The sequence below is a fragment of the Mastigoproctus giganteus genome, chromosome 1 (assembly GCF_048544385.1).
Source record: "Mastigoproctus giganteus isolate SK-2022 chromosome 1, ASM4854438v1, whole genome shotgun sequence".
Classification (NCBI taxonomy): domain Eukaryota; kingdom Metazoa; phylum Arthropoda; class Arachnida; order Uropygi; family Thelyphonidae; genus Mastigoproctus; species Mastigoproctus giganteus.
In genome coordinates, this window is record NC_143575.1 from 55,129,098 (window position 1) to 55,150,208 (window position 21,111).

General features: G+C 37.0%; 1 protein-coding gene across 1 annotated transcript in view; it reads right to left on the reverse strand.

The window, feature by feature from the left end:
* The window catches only part of LOC150090808 (uncharacterized), a 791,939-nt gene that overhangs the window by 86,473 nt on the left and 684,355 nt on the right, over positions 1–21,111 (reverse strand). The window contains exon 40 of the mRNA XM_090372970.1: positions 2,716–2,823. Coding sequence (XP_090229096.1) covers positions 2,716–2,823 — 108 coding nt within the window. The remainder of the gene's footprint in view (positions 1–2,715; positions 2,824–21,111) is intronic.

Genomic DNA, 21,111 nt, shown 5'->3' on the forward strand with positions numbered 1-21,111 from the left:
GATTTCATGGTGTATCATCCTCAGTCTATGCAATCCAAGAAATCATATTCTTCCTTTTCAAATCATATTAAGTGCAGCAGACTCCATTCTGTTTGAAAATGTGTCACTTCAATATTGAGATGCTTGGTTTCCCAAGCATCTCAATGATGAAGTGACACTAACAAGAAGTGTCTCAATGATGAAGAACAGACCTTGTACTACAATCTGATCATGCAAGCAAACCTTTGACTAACATCTAGATTCCCGATTGCCAAGAAAACATTTTCTTCTGCGACAACTCTGTAAGCTTGTCCTGGGTGAGAGTAATCCTCCAGAGTTTTTCTTTCATCACAGTAATGATTCATTCATACATTAGTGGGAATAGTATACAGTAGTAGTAGCACATCTTTTCCATATAGGCGCCTCCGTAGCCAGGTGGGAAGGAGCAGCGGTGCGTAGCACATGCTTCTTGATTAGACCGGGGTTCGAGCCCGTCACCACCAAATACGAGGATGCGGAAAGGTCAGGGAATCCTGACATTTCCGCATCCTCCGTATTTGGTGGTGACGCATATCCCGGAGCAATATGGCCTTAGTTGCTAATACTCCTAAAAACCAAATAACAACAACAGCTTTTCCATATACCAATTAACTCAATAGTACTGCATTATTCTAGCACCTATTGCTATGAATGTCATATTGTCTCTACCACTGTGTATCACTCCATTCACCATACAGAATAGTAACTTGCCCTATTGTTCAACAGTATTAATACAAATCCACAAATTTTAACTTTTTCTCAATATCACCTCATAACTGTGAAGTAAGATCTCAGATTGTTTAGTATTATTAGTACCTGCATATACACCGATGAGCCAAAGCATTATGACCAGCGAGTTGTTATGCAAATTAAAGCAACTGCAGTTGAACTACGGTGTGCACGCGGGTCGGGACACAGTATAAAAAACACCTGATACTGAGCTCTGTTAATCAGTGTTACTCTTGTTCTTCAGATGGGAAAGGCAGTGGACTTAAGCGAGTTTGACAAAGGCCAAATTGTAATCGCCAGATGACTGGGTCAGAGCATATCCAAAATGGCATGGCTGGTGAGGTGCTCATGGTCAGCCACAGTTAGTACCTACTGAAAGTGGTCCAAGGAGGGGGAACCCACAAACTGCCGGCAAAGTGTTGGACGACCACGGCTCATCGATGCTTGAGGTGAGCGAAGGCTCTCCCAGATGGTACGTGGCAACAGAAGGGCGACTGTGGCACAACTCACCAGTAATTGGAATGCTGGTGATGGGAATAATGTGTCGCAACACACACAGTACATCGAACCCTGCTGAAAATGGGGTTGCATAGCCGCAGGCCGTTCTGAGTTCCCATGCTAACCATGGTTCACCGGTGAGACAGTACCTACAATGGGCATGCATGCAGGCATTGAAACTGGACCTTGAGTTATTGGAAGAAGGTCGTCTGGTCTGATGAATCACCTTTCCTGTTGCACCATGTGGATGCCTGAGTATGTATGCATCATTTACCTGGGGAAGTGATAGTACCTAAGATGCACTGTAGGACGAAAACAAGCCGGTGGTGGTGGTAGTGTCATGCTTTTGGCGATGTTCTACTGGGATACCCTGGATCCACTCATCCATGTGCCAGGCACCCTGACATCTACCACCTACCTAAACATCATTGCTGACCAGGTACACCCTTTCATGGCAACGATCTTCCCCTCTGGCAGTGCCATCCTTCAGCAGGAATAATGCACCATGCCACACGCCTGGATTGTTCGAGACTGGTTTGCGGAAAATGAGTAAGACTTCCAGTTATTGCCCTGGCCTCCAAATTCCCCAGACATCAATCCCATCGAGCATCTGTGGTTTGTGTTGGAACAGCAACTCTGATCTGCGGCAGCTGAACCATGAACCTACATGAGTTAAAGAATCTGCTGATTACATGTTGGTACCAGATACCACAAGATACATTTAGAAATCTTGTAGCATCCATGCCTCATTGGGTACGAGCTGTTTTGGCTGCACATGGAGGACCAACATTATATTAGGTAGGTGGTCATAATGTTTAATGCTCATCGGTGTACATCAATATCACCTTTAGTGTTCTTAAAAGATAATAATTATTATGTAGTATCATCAACTGGTGTACCTGAAGGCATACCCACATCCTGTTCCTCAATCCTTTTAAAGAATATATCCCACCTTCTCTAACAACTGAATCACCCAGAATTACAACCTACTGTGGGACCAATTCTTTCTGCTCCTGATGATCCATTCTTGCAGCCAGATGCATAGGAGTAGGTACCAATGTTGCAGTGAACACTAGATGCCCGATGAGAACCAGAATTTAATTCAAACAAGGGCAATGACACTTTTTCTCAAGCTCTCAACTTTTCCCTTAGAAGAACCAAAATTTCACTTTATTATGCTTTTATCAGAGACCATATTATCATTCCTCAATTTTTTCTTTGTATTTTTATGTAATTCCATTTTTCTGGTAACTGACTTGTTTGAAATTGAGTCATTTAGAAAATACTGAACAGCCTCTGATCGCATTCTTAATACAGTATATAATAATCCTACACAGAATAACTGATAAGTTACCAAGTGGCTTGCAACTTATTGCAGCACATCCATGTTTCAAAAGTGTTATAAATAATTATAAGTAGGAAGAATTATCAAAATATCATGGTGAAACTGAGAAGCTTTTAAAAACTTACAACAGGTCCTGGTTCACCGGGTGGCCCAGCGGGTCCAGGGGGTCCTTGAATTCCCTGAGGTCCTGCAGGTCCATCTGTCCCACTTTTTCCTTCCAATCCACGTTCTCCCTGTAATTAATATTTAGTTAATTCAACATTGATTAGCAAAAAGAGTAACTGTATCAAATGAACCATAATAAGTGGAAGATTAGTATTCAGAGAATCTAGTCAAATAATAAAACAATGACTCATTATGAAATCAGAAATTTTAAATTGCATTTATAAGATAATCTAAAACTGAGAAAACTGTTTAAAAACTAATAGTAGAAAAATTCTAACCTTGAATATACAAACCCAATCACATGTTATTATTCAAGTTGGCAGATATTAATGACTCATTATGAAATCAGAAATTTTAAATTGCATTTATAAGATAATCTAAAACTGAGAAAACTGTTTAAAAACTAATAGTAGAAAAATTCTAACCTTGAATATACAAACCCAATCACATGTTATTATTCAAGTTGGCAGATATTAACCAGGCAGTGATTGCAAGGGACCTATCAGGTCCCTGGAGAAAAAGAAAACATTATAAACATGAAACTAGAGTCTCTTTCATTTCTAAATTTATAAAATCACAATAAACGTAATCACCATATGATACAATGTAGGGATTGTCTTTTTCCCGGATTTCGGTAATCCTGTGATCCGGGGATAAAAATGTTCTTTTCCTGGGATCCCGGGATTATTGTAGGTGGAATTAAAACTGAAAATTTTCACAGCATTTTATTTATTCACGCACACATATATATATATATATATATATAAACTACAAATTGAAACGAATTCAAAACTTACTTTTCAGAAACTTAACATGCTCTTTTTAAACCTTGACAGACTAGTGACTACATTGTTAAACAAAAATTTATTTCACTTTAGTTTATTTTGAAACTGATTTGGCAATTGAGATGTAATATGAACGTAAGAAACACAGACAATTTACACTTTTATCGCTGAGTCTAGTTCTAAGTTTGGTTATAAATAGTCCTGCAGCAGAAAAGGACCTTTCAGCTTCTACACACTTGTTGGTGGTATGGATTCGAGAGCATCCATTAATTTTAATACATTTGTTGTTTTTTAACCAGTTGCCTCAAAGTTTCAAACTACTTGGATATATTCTTTGCAAGTGATTGACCTTCAGCTTCATGTTGAGGGTTTTTAGAAACACATTCAGTTTGTTTTTTGATTTGACGTGCCAATTTCTCACAAAGTGTCCGCTGTCTTTCGCTCTCACTGACACACTCTTTCTCGGAGTCGGAATGTGACGAATCAGATTGCGATGATTCAGAAGAGGAAAACCCAAGACGAGTTATTATTCGTTTTTGCTGCAACCAACAAGGATGACTTGTTTGGAAATGGTTGCAACTCGGTTTCTACTATTTTTCTATTTCCTTTATAATACGTTTTTCCAGTTTTTATTTACTTCAATAATCCAACCAAAATTTTTTTTGCCTTCTCTCGTTTATCCTTAAAATTAGTGCTTCCTGAACATTTCTTGAAAAGATAGAATTTTGCTCAGAAAGTTCTTGTAAGAAAAAAATTCCCTCTGCAGTAAGAAGTGTCGCATCACGACTGCAAAGGTTTTGCGATCCGATTTCGACGGGTTTCAACGCACGCACAAGGTCATTAAGAGCTGTATACTCTGCTTCACATATTGGATTTTTCATGTTATAGTCAATCATTGTTTTTTCAATTTGTGATTTTAACTGTAAGAATCGTTCTAACATGGCTGCCAAACTGTTCCATCTAGTTTTAGAATCAAGTACTAGGCTTAAGTTTTCTTGCTTGAATGAAGATTTAACATAATTCTGAAGAGTATCATTTTTCAAGGGAGACTTTCGAACCATTTGCACAATCATTCTAACTTTATTAATGATATTAGCTATGTTTAATGCACCGGAGAATAGGTCATCTCTGAAATCACATTTTTGTTCCTTATCAGGATTGTTTTCAAAGCTTAGATTTGAATCGTAATTTTCCGTTTCATCCTCTTCGAAATCTTCTTTGCTGTCTTCAGTTGTTTCTACCTCAATTACACCTTCCGAATCATTCCGCCTCTTGTATAGAACGTCACATATTGCAAGGTGTATACCGTGGGCATAGCAAAGCTGATGTTCACAATCTATCAACTGTCCGAATTTCACCATAACACTCGCCCCATCCGTTACGCACGCAACTATACGATGCTCTATTGATAATTTAAACTCCTATAACTTCTGTTTTACTTCTTCAACCATTTCTTCAGCATTTATTTTACCATTAATAGCAATCATTCCTAGATTCCAAAATTTGTCTTGATCTTGATGAACACTGATATTTAAATAACATTTGTTTTTAAGCGACGAATATTCGTCTAGAGAAAGGCTGAATCTCTTACCATTTTTTAATGATTGTTCAATTTCTTTTATAATATTATACTGTTTATACACTAATTGCATAACATGATTGTGATTTTTAGGAAGAAGCAAACCTTTTTCACTGAATGCTTGCTGAATAAATTCACTTTTACATATGGCACTGAAAGGAAATCCATCTACAGTTACAAGCTTTGCAATGATTTCTTCTTTTGTGTCTTTCTTTAAAAAACTAAACAATGTTGGCCGAGAATGAACACTTTTTAAACATTTCGAAGTGCTTTCTACAGATTCATCCCCTGCAGAATGTTTGGGGTTACAATCATTTGCCGATGTAGGCTTCTCAACAGAATGTTTAGTTTTTAAATGCCAAAGCAAGCCACTTGTAGAAAAATCTCTACATTTCAGTATTGCACCACAATGACTACACTTTGCTTCTTCATTATTATTACATTTAATGAAGTACTGCCAGATGAATGTTTTTGATCTCTCCATCGTCACAAAATATTAAAACAATAAAATATATATAAAGTGGCTTAACTGCAAGAGGATCTTTCTAGGACAAATGACATGTATAATCGAGAAGAGTTGAGAGTCGAGAAATGACGACGATGACATTACATAGATATGTAAAAAAGTGCTGGCCTTTCGCTTTCTGTTTTATATATATATATATTGCAAATGTAATGTATGAAAATAAATCTTTTTCTAAATTAAAATAATGCACATCTTTATTGCTGATGATATCTCAAATTATGAAGAAACTATTTATCTTGCCAGCACACAATGATTGCATATATATATATATATTTATAATATTAGTAAATTAATAAGAGGAGTTTACCTCAATATAGTACGTGGAACACTTCCGTATGATACCCTCCAGAAATTAAAACGGAAAAAACGAAAAAATCGACAACTTACCGGTACATTAAAGTAAAATATAAATAATTAAAGTAAAATATAAATAATTAAATAATCAATTTAACATAATTCAAAATCAATTCAAAACAATTAAAATTCAAATTAACGCAATTAAAAGAATCTAACGAAAATATTCAAAACGATTTTCCTTCCTGAAGCTGACAATGCTTTTCGACCGACTGTCGTGATCACAGGAATGAAAATTACCGAATCAGGCTAAACCTGCAACTTAAATAGTGATTATGTGTCTTCGCGCATGCGCGTAAAGGTCCACGCATCGGAGATCAAATATGGCCGCCGAACATTAACAGAATTCTCGTGTAATTTAATTTCAACGGTTTCTGCAATTAATAGTCGCGTATAATTACGTTGAACGTTAAGTATTTTGGCCTCGTTAAATAAAAAAGTATGTTTTTCGTTAATGGCATGAAAGGCTAATTCTGACGCTGCTGAACGAGAAGCACGAACAGAGGCTTCGTGTTGATTTACACGGATATTAAGAGAAAACCGCGTGGAACCCTGATAAGACGAGTCGCAATCACCGCAAGAAATGTTGTATACTAGATCATTAATTTGTGTTGCGAACGCCGAAAGAACCGAGCGATTGTTCAGTATAGTGTGTAACTTCCGTATAGGCCTAGCTATAATTTTAAATTCGGTATCTTTAAAGAATCTGTTAAGCTGTTTGTGCCACTGTTCAACATATGGGACAGAAATAAAGTATTTTTTGATATTACTATTGTTGATTGGTGCAGTATTTTGTATCCTATCCTTAGCTTGTACCCTAATTCGATTTATTGTGTTAATGGGATAACCCCTGTTCAAGAATCTGCTAGTTAATATTTGTATTTCTGAGTCTAAAGCAGAATCCGTCGTTGAATATTTATAGGCATTTAGAAATTGATTAAAGATAATCGATCTTTTGTAGGTGAACGGGTGGTAGCTATTATAATGTAGAAGCATACCGGTGTTTGTGGGTTTTCGATAGATGCTAAATTGTATTTTGTTCGAGTCCCGGGTAAGCGTGAAATTTAGAAAGTTTAATGACTTAGTATCCGTATCTTCCCTTTCCAGTGTAAATTTGAGTCTAGAATGAATATTGTTAAACGAATGTAAAATATCTTGGATAGTACTACTATCGGTAATAACTAGAACATCGTCTAAATACCTCCCATAGTATGTGATACGGGGACGAAAAGGTGTCAAATGTATCTGCTCAATCGTTGAGAGATAGATCTCTGACATTAAGCCACTCAGGCTCAAACCCATTGGTAATCCAAAAATTTGTTTGTACACCTTGTCTCGAAAGGTGATGTAGTTAGCCTCAACTAATAGTTTAATTAAGTGAAAAATCTCCTTTATAGGCAGCTTCGTATAATTAATCGGTGTCGAGTTTTTATTTAACATATCCCAAATAATATCTAATGTGTATTCAACGTTTACATTCGTATATAATGATGTAACATTTAATGAGAATAAATTGTCATTGTCGCCGAGTCTACAGTCTTTAAGATTATTAAATAATGTATCGTAATTCTTAATCCCAAATTGTATAACCTGTCTAAAAGGTTTTATAATGTTATATACATGTGTGGCTAAGGCTGAAAATGCCGAGTTCCTGTAGGAAACAATAGGTCGAATCGGAAATCCAGGTTTGTGTAATTTTACCTGACCAAAAAGTGCAGGAATATTGTATGTTCTGGACTTCAATTCCTTCAACTGAACCATAGTAATGTAGTCGTTTTTACGATATGTGGTTAACGTTTTATTGTATTGATTTACCAAATTGGTAAACAGTGTCGGGTCCACTTCACAATAAGTGGAGCTATCAGATACAACTGAATCTAACTTATTAATATAATCATGTTTATCTAGTATTACCACTGTATCTCCTTTATCTGCCCTCTGTATAATAATGTCCTTATTTTCTCGAAGTTCTCGTAAAGCTGAACTGTCATGTGTATTCAATTTAGGAAGTCGTGTTTCTTTTATGTTATTCACTACTTGGTTAACTTGTTGAATAAATACATCTTTTTGTGGAACACTACGAAGTCCAAATTCAAAATCAATTACGCATTGTTTTTTGAAACAATGGGAAATCCAGGTTCCACGTACTATATTGAGGTAAACTCCTCTTATTAATTTACTAATATTATTATCAACGTAGAACATATTGAGTATTACAGCTCTGATTCATACTATCTAATTAATTTTCAAACTCTTATTGATTATTTCATTCACTTCCTGTCTCTCCAGTAGTATACAATCGATACACACAATTATGGGAGATTTTTTGAATGGCTTGGTACAAAATTACATTAAATCTACACTAAGGTACTCGGCCCAAAGTTACCATATTTCTTTCCTAAAATATTGCCTTCAAAACAACATCGTTCCGAAGTTTGCCAGGGTAAATTTAAATCAAAAAATTTCAGGCATAAAACAACTATCACTGGCGACATCACGTAATATTGTTAAGCTTGCCTTAAAATCTCGATATTCGGATAAACAAAAATACCTTTCCCAGGTTAGGAAGCTTCGCGATAAATTAAAAAATTATCTACATCCGAACGATTGGTCTGTATTGAAGACCTCCATAGATTTGCGACGGGAAGCACAAGCCTCAGAAATAAAAAACAGACACATTAATAAGTTGCAAACATTATCGAATAGTTCAAGACACGTTCATGCGAATTCTAACACATTGTCGCGAGCTTGTGACCAAGTTCACACGAGTTGGGTGACATCCCCCCCACAGACACATAACGCACTACCACAGAATATGTCGGCTAGTTCACGAACACCCCCTCACCCAGTATCCAACGAACCGACATATCAACAGGTTACAAATCTTTCCTCGTGTACACTATCGCAGGACCAGATTTCACTTTTATCCAAAGGATTAAATTATAATTTACCACCTCGAAAGCTGCCAAAAAAACAATGCGTAATTGATTTTGAATTTGGACTTCGTAGTGTTCCACAAAAAGATGTATTTATTCAACAAGTTAACCAAGTAGTGAATAACATAAAAGAAACACGACTTCCTAAATTGAATACACATGACAGTTCAGCTTTACGAGAACTTCGAGAAAATAAGGACATTATTATACAGAGGGCAGATAAAGGAGATACAGTGGTAATACTAGATAAACATGATTATATTAATAAGTTAGATTCAGTTGTATCTGATAGCTCCACTTATTGTGAAGTGGACCCGACACTGTTTACCAATTTGGTAAATCAATACAATAAAACGTTAACCACATATCGTAAAAACGACTACATTACTATGGTTCAGTTGAAGGAATTGAAGTCCAGAACATACAATATTCCTGCACTTTTTGGTCAGGTAAAATTACACAAACCTGGATTTCCGATTCGACCTATTGTTTCCTACAGGAACTCGGCATTTTCAGCCTTAGCCACACATGTATATAACATTATAAAACCTTTTAGACAGGTTATACAATTTGGGATTAAGAATTACGATACATTATTTAATAATCTTAAAGACTGTAGACTCGGCGACAATGACAATTTATTCTCATTAGATGTTACATCATTGTAAACGTTGAATACACATTAGATATTATTTGGGATATGTTAAATAAAAACTCGACACCGATTAATTATACGAAGCTGCTATAAAGGAGATTTTTCACTTAATTAAACTATTAGTTGAGGCTAACTACATCACCTTTCGAGACAAGGTGTACAAACAAATTTTTGGATTACCAATGGGTTTGAGCCTGAGTGGCTTAATGTCAGAGATCTATCTCTCAACGATTGAGCAGATACATTTGACACCTTTTCGTCCCCGTATCACATACTATGGGAGGTATTTAGACGATGTTCTAGTTATTACCGATAGTAGTACTATCCAAGATATTTTACATTCGTTTAACAATATTCATTCTAGACTCAAATTTACACTGGAAAGGGAAGATACGGATACTAAGTCATTAAACTTTCTAAATTTCACGCTTACCCGGGACTCGAACAAAATACAATTTAGCATCTATCGAAAACCCACAAACACCGGTATGCTTCTACATTATAATAGCTACCACCCGTTCACCTACAAAAGATCGATTATCTTTAATCAATTTCTAAATGCCTATAAATATTCAACGACGGATTCTGCTTTAGACTCAGAAATACAAATATTAACTAGCAGATTCTTGAACAGGGGTTATCCCATTAACACAATAAATCGAATTAGGGTACAAGCTAAGGATAGGATACAAAATACTGCACCAATCAACAATAGTAATATCAAAAAATACTTTATTTCTGTCCCATATGTTGAACAGTGGCACAAACAGCTTAACAGATTCTTTAAAGATACCGAATTTAAAATTATAGCTAGGCCTATACGGAAGTTACACACTATACTGAACAATCGCTCGGTTCTTTCGGCGTTCGCAACACAAATTAATGATCTAGTATACAACATTTCTTGCGGTGATTGCGACTCGTCTTATCAGGGTTCCACGCGGTTTTCTCTTAATATCCGTGTAAATCAACACGAAGCCTCTGTTCGTGCTTCTCGTTCAGCAGCGTCAGAATTAGCCTTTCATGCCATTAACGAAAAACATACTTTTTTATTTAACGAGGCCAAAATACTTAACGTTCAACGTAATTATACGCGACTATTAATTGCAGAAACCGTTGAAATTAAATTACACGAGAATTCTGTTAATGTTCGGCGGCCATATTTGATCTCCGATGCGTGGACCTTTACGCGCATGCGCGAAGACACATAATCACTATTTAAGTTGCAGGTTTAGCCTGATTCGGTAATTTTCATTCCTGTGATCACGACAGTCGGTCGAAAAGCATTGTCAGCTTCAGGAAGGAAAATCGTTTTGAATATTTTCGTTAGATTCTTTTAATTGCGTTAATTTGAATTTTAATTGTTTTGAATTGATTTTGAATTGTGTTAAATTGATTATTTAATTATTTATATTTTACTTTAATTATTTATATTTTACTTTAATGTACCGGTAAGTTGTCGATTTTTTCGTTTTTTCCGTTTTAATTTCTGGAGGGTATCATACGGAAGTGTTCCACGTACTATATTGAGGTAAACTCCTCTTATTAATTTACTAATATTATTATCAACGTAGAACATATTGAGTATTACAGCTCTGATTCATACTATATATTTATAATGTGTGTGTAAGACTGTTAGTATTGATTATTAAAGTTAGTAATTCAGACCGGGAAATCCCGGGATAAAGAAAATTTTCTGGGATAAATCTCACAGCAAAAATCAACCACGATCCCGGGAAACAATCCCTAATACAATGTAAACAATCATACTTCTTCACATAAAACTGTAAACAAACAATTTCAATAATGCTGGCACGTCATCTATCAGCATGTTTCATGAATACTTTTTACAAATTTTGTTGTAATGATTATATTTTTAAATGGCAGGATGAATTTTTATTGTGCTAAACTGATATTTTCATTATAATGATATTTATTTTAATGAATATAATTATAATGATATTCATTAAAATAAAATATTTTTACATAAAAAGATACAGTAAACTGGCAAGGGATGGGAAGTGATTTCTTTATAGTGAATATTATACCAACACTACTTATGTGATATGTTCAGCAAACTGCATGATCATGTAGTTTGCTGAACATATCACATAGGAACTACTGACATGTGTATATTTTTCTTAAAATTATCATATTTCTCTTCTTGTATGCATTCTTTATTTTATTCCCAACAAACTGGTGCCTAGTGGTGATATCTGCTTTGGAACTCCTGCCCCCATACATTTCCTTTATTACTTCAATAGCAGTATAACTATGCCACATGCTAGGCTGGCACCTCCGTAGCCATGTGGGCAGAAGCAGCAGTGCATAGCACATGCTTCTTGATTAGACCGCGGTTCGAGCCCGTGACACCAAATATGGAGGATGCGGAAAGGTCAGGGAATGACCACTGCATATCCCCAGAGCAATATGGCCTTAGTTGCTAATGCTCCTAAAAACCAAATAACAAAAACATGCCCAGCTGGCATGAACACCTGACACAGAGCAGTGTCGAGGGTGAGGCGAACAAGGCTCTTGCCTCAGGTTAAAAGCTGAAAGGGATGCCAAAAGAAAGATTAAATAATTGTCAACGTTGCCATCAGTAACAGTAGGGCACAATTTTTCATTCTTGCCTCAGGTACTAAAATGGCTTGGCACAGCCCTGACATCTTGTTTTTATGTCAGTTCTCGATGAAGATTTGTGAAAGTGAGTCTTATAGTACCTAACACCAGGGTGGTATGGAGGAAAGAGCCAAACTCGCCTTGAAAGCACTATAGTAATGGGCCAATGTTGCCAAACTTACAATCTCTCTGGAAAAAACAGAGTGTATTCTGATCAAGGGGACTCAATATCAGGACACCCCCTCCATGATTAGATTATCTGGCAGTTCTAGCAAAATGATAACATAACTAAAATATGTGGGGGTAATATTTGAAAATACATTGTCATTTTACCCCACCTTACCTACCAAGTTAAGAAGATTAGGAATTATGTAGCTATGACTGACTGCAACAGTCACTCTGACTGGGACTTCAAAAAGAAAACTTTCTGTCCCTGATATATAAAGCAGTCTTCTTACCTGTAATCACCTATGGTGCTGGCATCTGTTTTCCCAGAGCAGTCATAGTTAGGAATAAACAAAAAATCAAAAGCATTCGGAATTCTACTATTAATAATAACTTGAGCATGACACACTGTGAGCATGCTGTGCTGCAAGTACTGGTTGCTACCCTGCTGCTGGATCTAGAGATTATCAAAAGTGGACTTTATTAAAGGCTGAAAAGCCATATACCTACCAAATTTATGGGTATCACATTCAACCTTGACAACCCTGTTAAGCAGGAAAGGAAACAACTAGCAAAAATATTACATCAAATGTGACAGGACAACTGGGACCATTCAACAAAAGGGAAAACAACCGAAAGGTTTATTCCCAGGGTTGACTTGGTATGCCCAAAACTCCTGACCAGGTATGCAGTAGTAAGGTATACCACCTTTTTGATTGGGCATAGCACTTTCAGGGCCAAACTATTCAGCTTTGGATAAGTTGATGACCCCCATTATAACTGTGGATTAAATGAAGATGGAGCTATGTCCTGTATGACTGCTCCCTCTATGTTAACTTGTTGTTGTTATTTGCTTTTTAGGAGCATTAGCAACTAAGGCCATATTGCTCTGAGGATACGCGGTGGTCATTCCTTGACCTTTTCCGCATCCTCTGTATTTGGTGGTCACAGGCTCAAACCCCGGTCTAATTAAGAAGCGTGTGCTACGCACTGCCACTCCTGCCCACCTGGCTACGGAGGTGCCCTATGTTAACTATAGAAACAGGTTTATTACTAAAATTTCTGTAATGAACACATGCTCTAAAATGCCTAGAAACTCTGAGCATGTGTTCATTACAGTTGTTTCTTATTTGATTTTTAGGAGCATTAGCAACTAAGGCCATATTGCTCTGGGAATATGCGGTGGTCATTCCCTTGACCTTTCCGCATCCTCCGTATTTTGTGGTGATGGGCTCGAACCCCGGTCTAATCAAGAAGCGTGTGCTACACACTGCTGCTCCTTCCCACCTGGCTATGGAGGTGCCGTATATTACAGAAGAGTGATATTACAAAGCACTAGCTGAGTACAGCCAGGCCTCGCATAATGTGAATTCGATTAACGTGTTTTTCAGTTACCACTATATGAATAAATTATACCACTTTTCACTTTACACAATGCGAAAGGTGCCTCTGTAACCAGGTGGGAAGGAGCAGCAGTGCGTAGCACACGCTTCTTGATTAGACCGGGGTTCAAGCCCGTCACCACCAAATACGGAGGATGCAGAAAGGTCAGGGAATGACCACTGCATATTCCCAGAGCAATATGGCCTTAGTTGCTAATGCTCCTAAAAAAAAAAACCCAAATAACAACAACAACACAATGCGAATTTCCAGTTAATGTGATTTTTTTTTAAATTTTTAATGTGATAGTTGAAAAAGATTTGAATCGCGCATTAAGCTTACCGTGCTTCGGATGGCAATAAACAAACATTTGCCTGCTGCCCACCTCAGTGTGTTCCATCAACCATCGGAAGAAGACGTGTTACTTGTTTGTCTCCAGCTAATAAAGTCAATGCAGACTTGCATTTAAAGATTCTAATTTTTAAATGAGCCAGATGAAAATGTTACTGCAAAGGAGATAACGGTAAAAGAACTAGATGAAATCTTTCATATTGCAAAGAACCTCAAACAAAAGGTTTCAGGTTGTCTGCGATATTTATTTCACCAGGACTCAGAGAAGATTGTTGTTGGCTATCGGAAATTGATTGATGAAAAGAGAAAGTCAACACTGTTCAAACGACTCTGTTCAAATATTTCCGTAACAAATTGTTTCTTCATCGTGTATTTTATGTCAGAGGTTCCCAAACTTTCTCGGTTCATGGCACCCTTAGTGTCTCAGTAATAAAATATTCCACGGCACACAGTTTGGGAACCGCTGTTTTATGCAATAAAAATTTAATTCCATAATTGTTTTCATTATCTTTTACATGGTATACAGTTAAAAAGTTATTTAAAAGGTATTTTTAAAATTCTTTATGGACATTCCTGAAGGTCAAGGACCAATTATAATTTTTCCTATTGATTATTATATTCGATTAATACATTTCCATTCTGCATGATGCGCTCATTAATCATGAATTAATCATGTTAATTGAGGTCAGCCTGTATTCTCAGGCAGTCTTTGAAACCTGCAGAGAATCAGGCACTAAATAGAAACACGATAATAGCTATTCCTACAACACAAACCTGACCATGGTACAATCCTCCTCCCCTGATGTGACATTTAAAACCACCAAACATGAACTGGGGCCCTATCAGTGTGTATGGTGTCTGCTGCCCTAACAAATTAGAATGCCTGACTGAGACGTGAGTGAGTGATGTGTACTTGTGATTAAAATTGAGTTGTGTTAAAGCACGTGTTAGTGTGCAACTGTGTGTGAATGAGAAGATTAGGCTTAACCTGCAACAAAAAAAAAAGAGCGGATGTAGTCTATATTATAATCAGAGTTCCGTAATGGGCATGTGAGTGAAGGAAAATATAAGAAAATCTAAATTAATCACATTAAATGTGCACTCTGAATATGAGTTTATAAAAAAAAAATATTTAATACTATAATTGCATCTTGAGTTTTGTAACTGTATTATAAATGACTTAATCATGTGTGTAGACTATGTGATGGCCAAATGAGTGATCGTGATCTATAAAAAGTGTGCAAGATTGGTGAGCGAAACAGGGAAAATGTGAGAGTAAAAGCTGTGTCTAGTCTTAATTGGTTTACACCCATGAATATAAGTAAACATACAAGGGGATATCAAAAAGTTTGTATCCTTACCTAGAAATAATAGCCCCAGAAAGGTGAAATTTCACAGGAACTTTAATCCTTTTCTATGTACTCTCCATGTATAGTAACACATTTCTCCCATCTGTGGATCAGTTGTGTAATGCCTTGATCACGGAAGTCCACACCTTTTGCCTGAAACCACAATTCCACTTCATTGATGACTTTTACTTTTATGAGATGAATCAAAGCGGTGTGCTGCCATTGCTTTGACACGTTGTTGTTGTTATTTGGTTTTTAGGAACATTAGCAACTAAGGCCATATTGCTCTGGGGATATGCAGTGGTCATTCAATGACCTTTCCGCATCCTCTGTATTTGGTGGTCACGGGCTCAAACCCCGGTCTAATCAAGAAGTGTGTGCTACACACTGCTGCTCCTGCCCACCTGGCTACGGAGGCGCCTTTGACACGTCTTCAGTCTCCGGATCATACTGGATCCTAACCTAACCAACCTAACTGCGGATCATAACGTAACCCAGCATATGTCATTTGTCACCAACTGATCAAAAAAGTTCTCAATGTCCACATTATACAAATCCAACAGTTGGTGAGAACATTGCATTCAACATTGCTTCTGCAAAGGCATCAGCAATCTTGAAACCCATCATGCATGCAAAGAACCTTAGACATGTGCAGATGGTCATGTAAAATGCTGTAGGCAGACCAATAACTAATTGCCACTACATTTGTGATGAAATGAATTGTCACACATCTGTCACTCAGCACAAGCTGCTCAACCTTTGCAACTGTCTCACTGTGTGTGGATGTTGATGGCCTTCCTTCTCTTAGCTTGTCAAAGACACTTGTACGATCGCACTTGAACTCCTGTTTCCACTTTTTTTAAGTGTCATAGGATGGACAATTCTGCCCATACACAGCTTTCATTTCTTTGTCAATTTCCTGAGCTTTCTTGCCCTGCAAATGCAGGAACTTGACCACTACTCGATACTCCATAGCGTCATTATACTCCATTTTGTCAACCATAGCATCCTTCCTCGGATTCTGGGCTCCACCTCTGCTGTATGATCACCTACAGGAATGAAATTCCACATGTTAGTCATTGAATATGTTGACAACTTATATTAAAAATGGCATCTTCCTACTGATGTTTTATCTAGGTCAGGGTACGAACTTTTCGAACCCCCTCATACATATAAAAAAAAATTTAAATGTCCTATTTTACTTTTATGTATGGTAAGGCATGCAACTGGTGTATTGTGAATATGTCTTGTTGATAAGTATCTCCCCTGCCACCAAATATGACTGCAGTTGGTGGATGCACCCAATATGAATGTTTCCCATGCCTGTGATGATACCATGTCTTGCCTTCTGGGTGGCACGGTGTGGAATGCTGACACTGGCTGGTGTGAGATTTTTTGAAGTGAAACTTCTTTAGGTGCACCCCAGGCAGTTTTCACATAGGAGTAACGTATGTTCATGGAAATTGCAACAAAAATGTAACATGGCAATCTAAGCCATAAGTAAATGCATTGCAGGTGCTCTGAACAGCCAACTATCATACTAGGCTGAATGTGCTAGTTCTTGTCTGCTCACCGAAGTTAAGTGGCGTTATGCCCGGTTAGTACTTGAGAGGGTGACCACCTGGGAATACTGGGTGTAGTTGGGATTTTTACTAGTTAGTTCTATTAATAAAACTTACAGATGTCACGTTTTCTCTAAAATATTTTTACAGTGGAATTGCTGCTTCATACCATGTAAACATAAACTCTTAATGGTGCAGTTATTGCAATGTATAGCTGAAAATAAATAAATTAATTATTAATAGACTGACTGCTGATGCAGCAAACATGAAGAAACTTTGATTCACAAACGAACTTCGCATTATCATAAATTATGATGTTAATGGAATTTCTTTGGAGAATTTAATGAGGCAGTCACTATCATATATTAATACTGCCTGATAAATTAATCTAAGACAGATTTAAATTGCCAAATGGAGAGCGGAATAATTACGAAATGTTTAGATCCAGTGAAAATATAATTAATGACTGCATTACCAGTTATGGTAATGATTGAAAGAGTGAAGTATGGCAAATACAAGCCCACCAAATACGGAGAATGCGGAAAGGTCAGGGAATGACCACCGCATATCCCTGGAGCAACATGGCCTTAGTTGCTAATGCTCCTAATAATAATAACAATCCAAGTAGCAAATACACAACCTGATGGTCGCCAACACATTTTATCAAAACAATAAACCTAAAAGTTTACTATGGTAGAGGATAAAAATGTTTGAAATTGATATTCGATTATATCTTTGTTAGAGAAAACAGAGATACAGTCATCACAGATCATGAAAAGTAATATTAACTCTATTATATAATGATTTTTGGAATACAGTAAGTTAGTATGATGGTTTTATTGATTTGGAACATGAACATCCACAATATAATCTATTGTTGTTGTTGTTGTTGTATGTTTTACGGCCCAACGGCAGCTATAAACCATTATGCGCCAAACAATGGTAGGAATAATCTATTAGTCTGTGCGATCTGAGAACAGGATAGGTTGTATTTGAGCAGATTCGAGAGAAAACTGTATTTATTGAAAATCTGTCAACCATTTGAAAGTATAATTATTTGAAGTTTAAAATACTTTGATCATATCCGAACAAGATTTCTTTAACATGTGTCAGTGTGATTTCCTTCATTTTCTCAAGGGTAAGAGGAGACCGATTCCTTTATGAAGTGAAACTTCTTTAGGTGCATCCCAGGCAGTTTTCACATGGGACTAACTTGCGTCCGTGGACTGACAAAAATTCCGCAAAATGACGTATGGCATACGTAGCAGCAATGCATTATACAATTAGTACCTCTACAGCACGGTCACGGTATAACTCTCATGCGTGTCACATTTATGTTTTAAATCACTATATCTCAGCTTATAGCAGTCAAATTTTAAAAATTTAAACACCAAAATATTTATTTCGCCATTCTCTATCGTATTTCATAAAAAATTTCAATTGAAAAAAAATTTATAATTCATCATTCTGAAAACTAATAGTGAGCATTGTAAGTCATATAGAGCTTAATATCTATACAACATCAGTGTAGATACACCATAGATAACTCTTAAGAAACTACGATGGCAGTGTGGGAGGCATCATTTGCTCTGTATCTCATATTGTGCTCTTCCTTCACAATGAGTTACCATAGTATTGCACTACCTCGAATAAGTAACACTTCACTAATAGAGAAGACTATTGTTACTTATTCTCAGTGAGTATCACCACCCAGACAGCACCATTTCAAAGCTATTGGCCTATCATCGGTGGGTGGGCAGGTACCCTGGTATTCAAAACACAACAACCCAGTTGTGAAGATAATCACACAATATGAGAGATGCCAAAAGGTTTATATGATAATATTTAAAAATAACTAAATGCACAATGCATAATATGTTAAGAGTAAGAGTTTAATATGTATATAATATCAGTGTAGATATACCATTGATAACTCTTAAGAAACTATGATGGTAATGTGGGAGGTTATCTATGGTGTATCTACACCGATATTATATAGATATTAAACTCTTACTCTTAACATATTATGCATTGTGCATTTAGTTATTTTTAAATATTATCATATACACCTTTTGGCATCTCCCATATTGTGTGATTATCTTCACAACTGGGTTGTCATGTCTACAATGCCAGCGTACCTGCCCACCCACCGATAATAGGCCAATAGCTTTGAAACGGTACCATCTGGGTGGAGGTATTCACTGAGAATAAGTAACAATAGTCTTCTCCATTAGTGAAGCGTTACTTGTTCAAAGTAGTACAATACCATGGCAACTCGTGAAGGAAGAGCACAATATGAGAAATAGAGCAAATGATGCCTACTACAACAACTACTTTGTAGTTTCTTAAGAGTTGTCTATGGTGTATCTACACCGATATTATATAGACATTAAACTCTTACTCTTAATGTATTATGCCTTGTGCATTTAGTTATTTTTAAATATTGTCATATAGAGCACATATACTTGCAATGCAACCGCTGAAACCACCTCCATTGAGTACAAAGGAGAGATCTGTAAAAACTTTGTAATAAACTTGTAAAACATTAATCCACTGTAACATTGAAATAATAAAAGTTTCAAAAGATTCTAAAGAAGTTTCACTTAATTTCCACTATGCATGCGCAGCACACACAGACACACAACTTTTTTTTTTAAACTGATTGTCCAATAGCAACTATCTTTCCCCACATACAGCACTCTGACACTATGCCTTAAATACCCTCCAAATACCCAGGGCATTTCCTATCATCCACCTTTTTTGCCTTCACCTATTATCTAATACTTAAACTGTCATTCCACACTCCCTTCTAACAAAAACTTTTTCTTTCTTTCTTTTTTTTTTTTCTGGGTCCTCCCTGGTAAGCTCAGGTGATGCCAGGATTTGTCCTGCCAGGGCATCTAATCCCTACTACCTGGCTCGGCTCCCCATGCCTAGTATAATAACTAGGGGTTGTTGTATTCCATGGGGCCCCTAGGCTAGGAGGCCAGATGAACAATATAAACCTACATTACATTACACAAACCACATATCACTCACACTATCTGGCCTTTATAGGGTACTATATTATTCAACACATCAGAAGTGAATGCAGATTTGCAGGAAACCAATGGTGCCACTTGACCCTAAACACTATGTGACTACTTTCCACAGGATTTTATTGGGTCTGCTTTGGTATGGTGTGAGTCTTTGTGGGATCCATTCCCTCAAATTCTGCTAAGACCTCTTTCCACTTGTCTTCTTTTCTGGATATCGCAACCTCGCCTGTTCCCACTTTGGTGTAGATGCTCTGGTCCCTCACATCTTGCTTAATTTTTTCCACAAGTGCAGGCATTATCAGGTTCTTTGTGATGATGATGGGGCCATCTCTGGGCAGTTATTGCTGTTCAGTGTTGATCTGAACTGTTGGGAATCATTCCAATTGCATAGTTTGGGCCTGTACATTGTCACATCAGTCTCCATCTTGGTTACTTCATAGCACATTTGCATGATGAACATATTCATTTTGTTGCTCCACTTCATGTATTGGCGTTTCTTCCCATTCTTGGTGGTCACTAGTGCAGTTGTGCTGGAGTTGGTTACAGTCGGTTGGGCTGGATGGTTTTGCCCTTTCTTTGTGGTAGCCATATGAGGGACAGTTAAATGCTTCTATTCGACATCTTCGTCCAGTTATGGAGGAGGACCTATTCAGCTTCAGCTTGCTTCCAGTGATGGATGTTAGTTATTAGGAGTAGCACTAGATGGTGCCACTTTCAACCACAAACACTTTGACCTTGGGGAGGTAGGTCTGATGAAGCAACTTTTGCAATTCTGCTTCTCACAGACTCAAACACGGGTCCACCAGTTGGTGAGCCAACACCGTAATCACTCGGCTATCACACTTCCTTATATTATTATTATATTTTATTATTATTACCAATGACCTTGTACCATATGGCCATTAATGATCAATTTTTACAGATAGGTAGCATGTGATACCATGTTCTTCGCAAGGAAATGGACATGAAAGTCAGATTTAACCCCGAGGGCTCACATCTAGTGAGTATGGGCTTGGCAAACCCAGGGTCCTGAGCTGGATATCATCATTCTTCT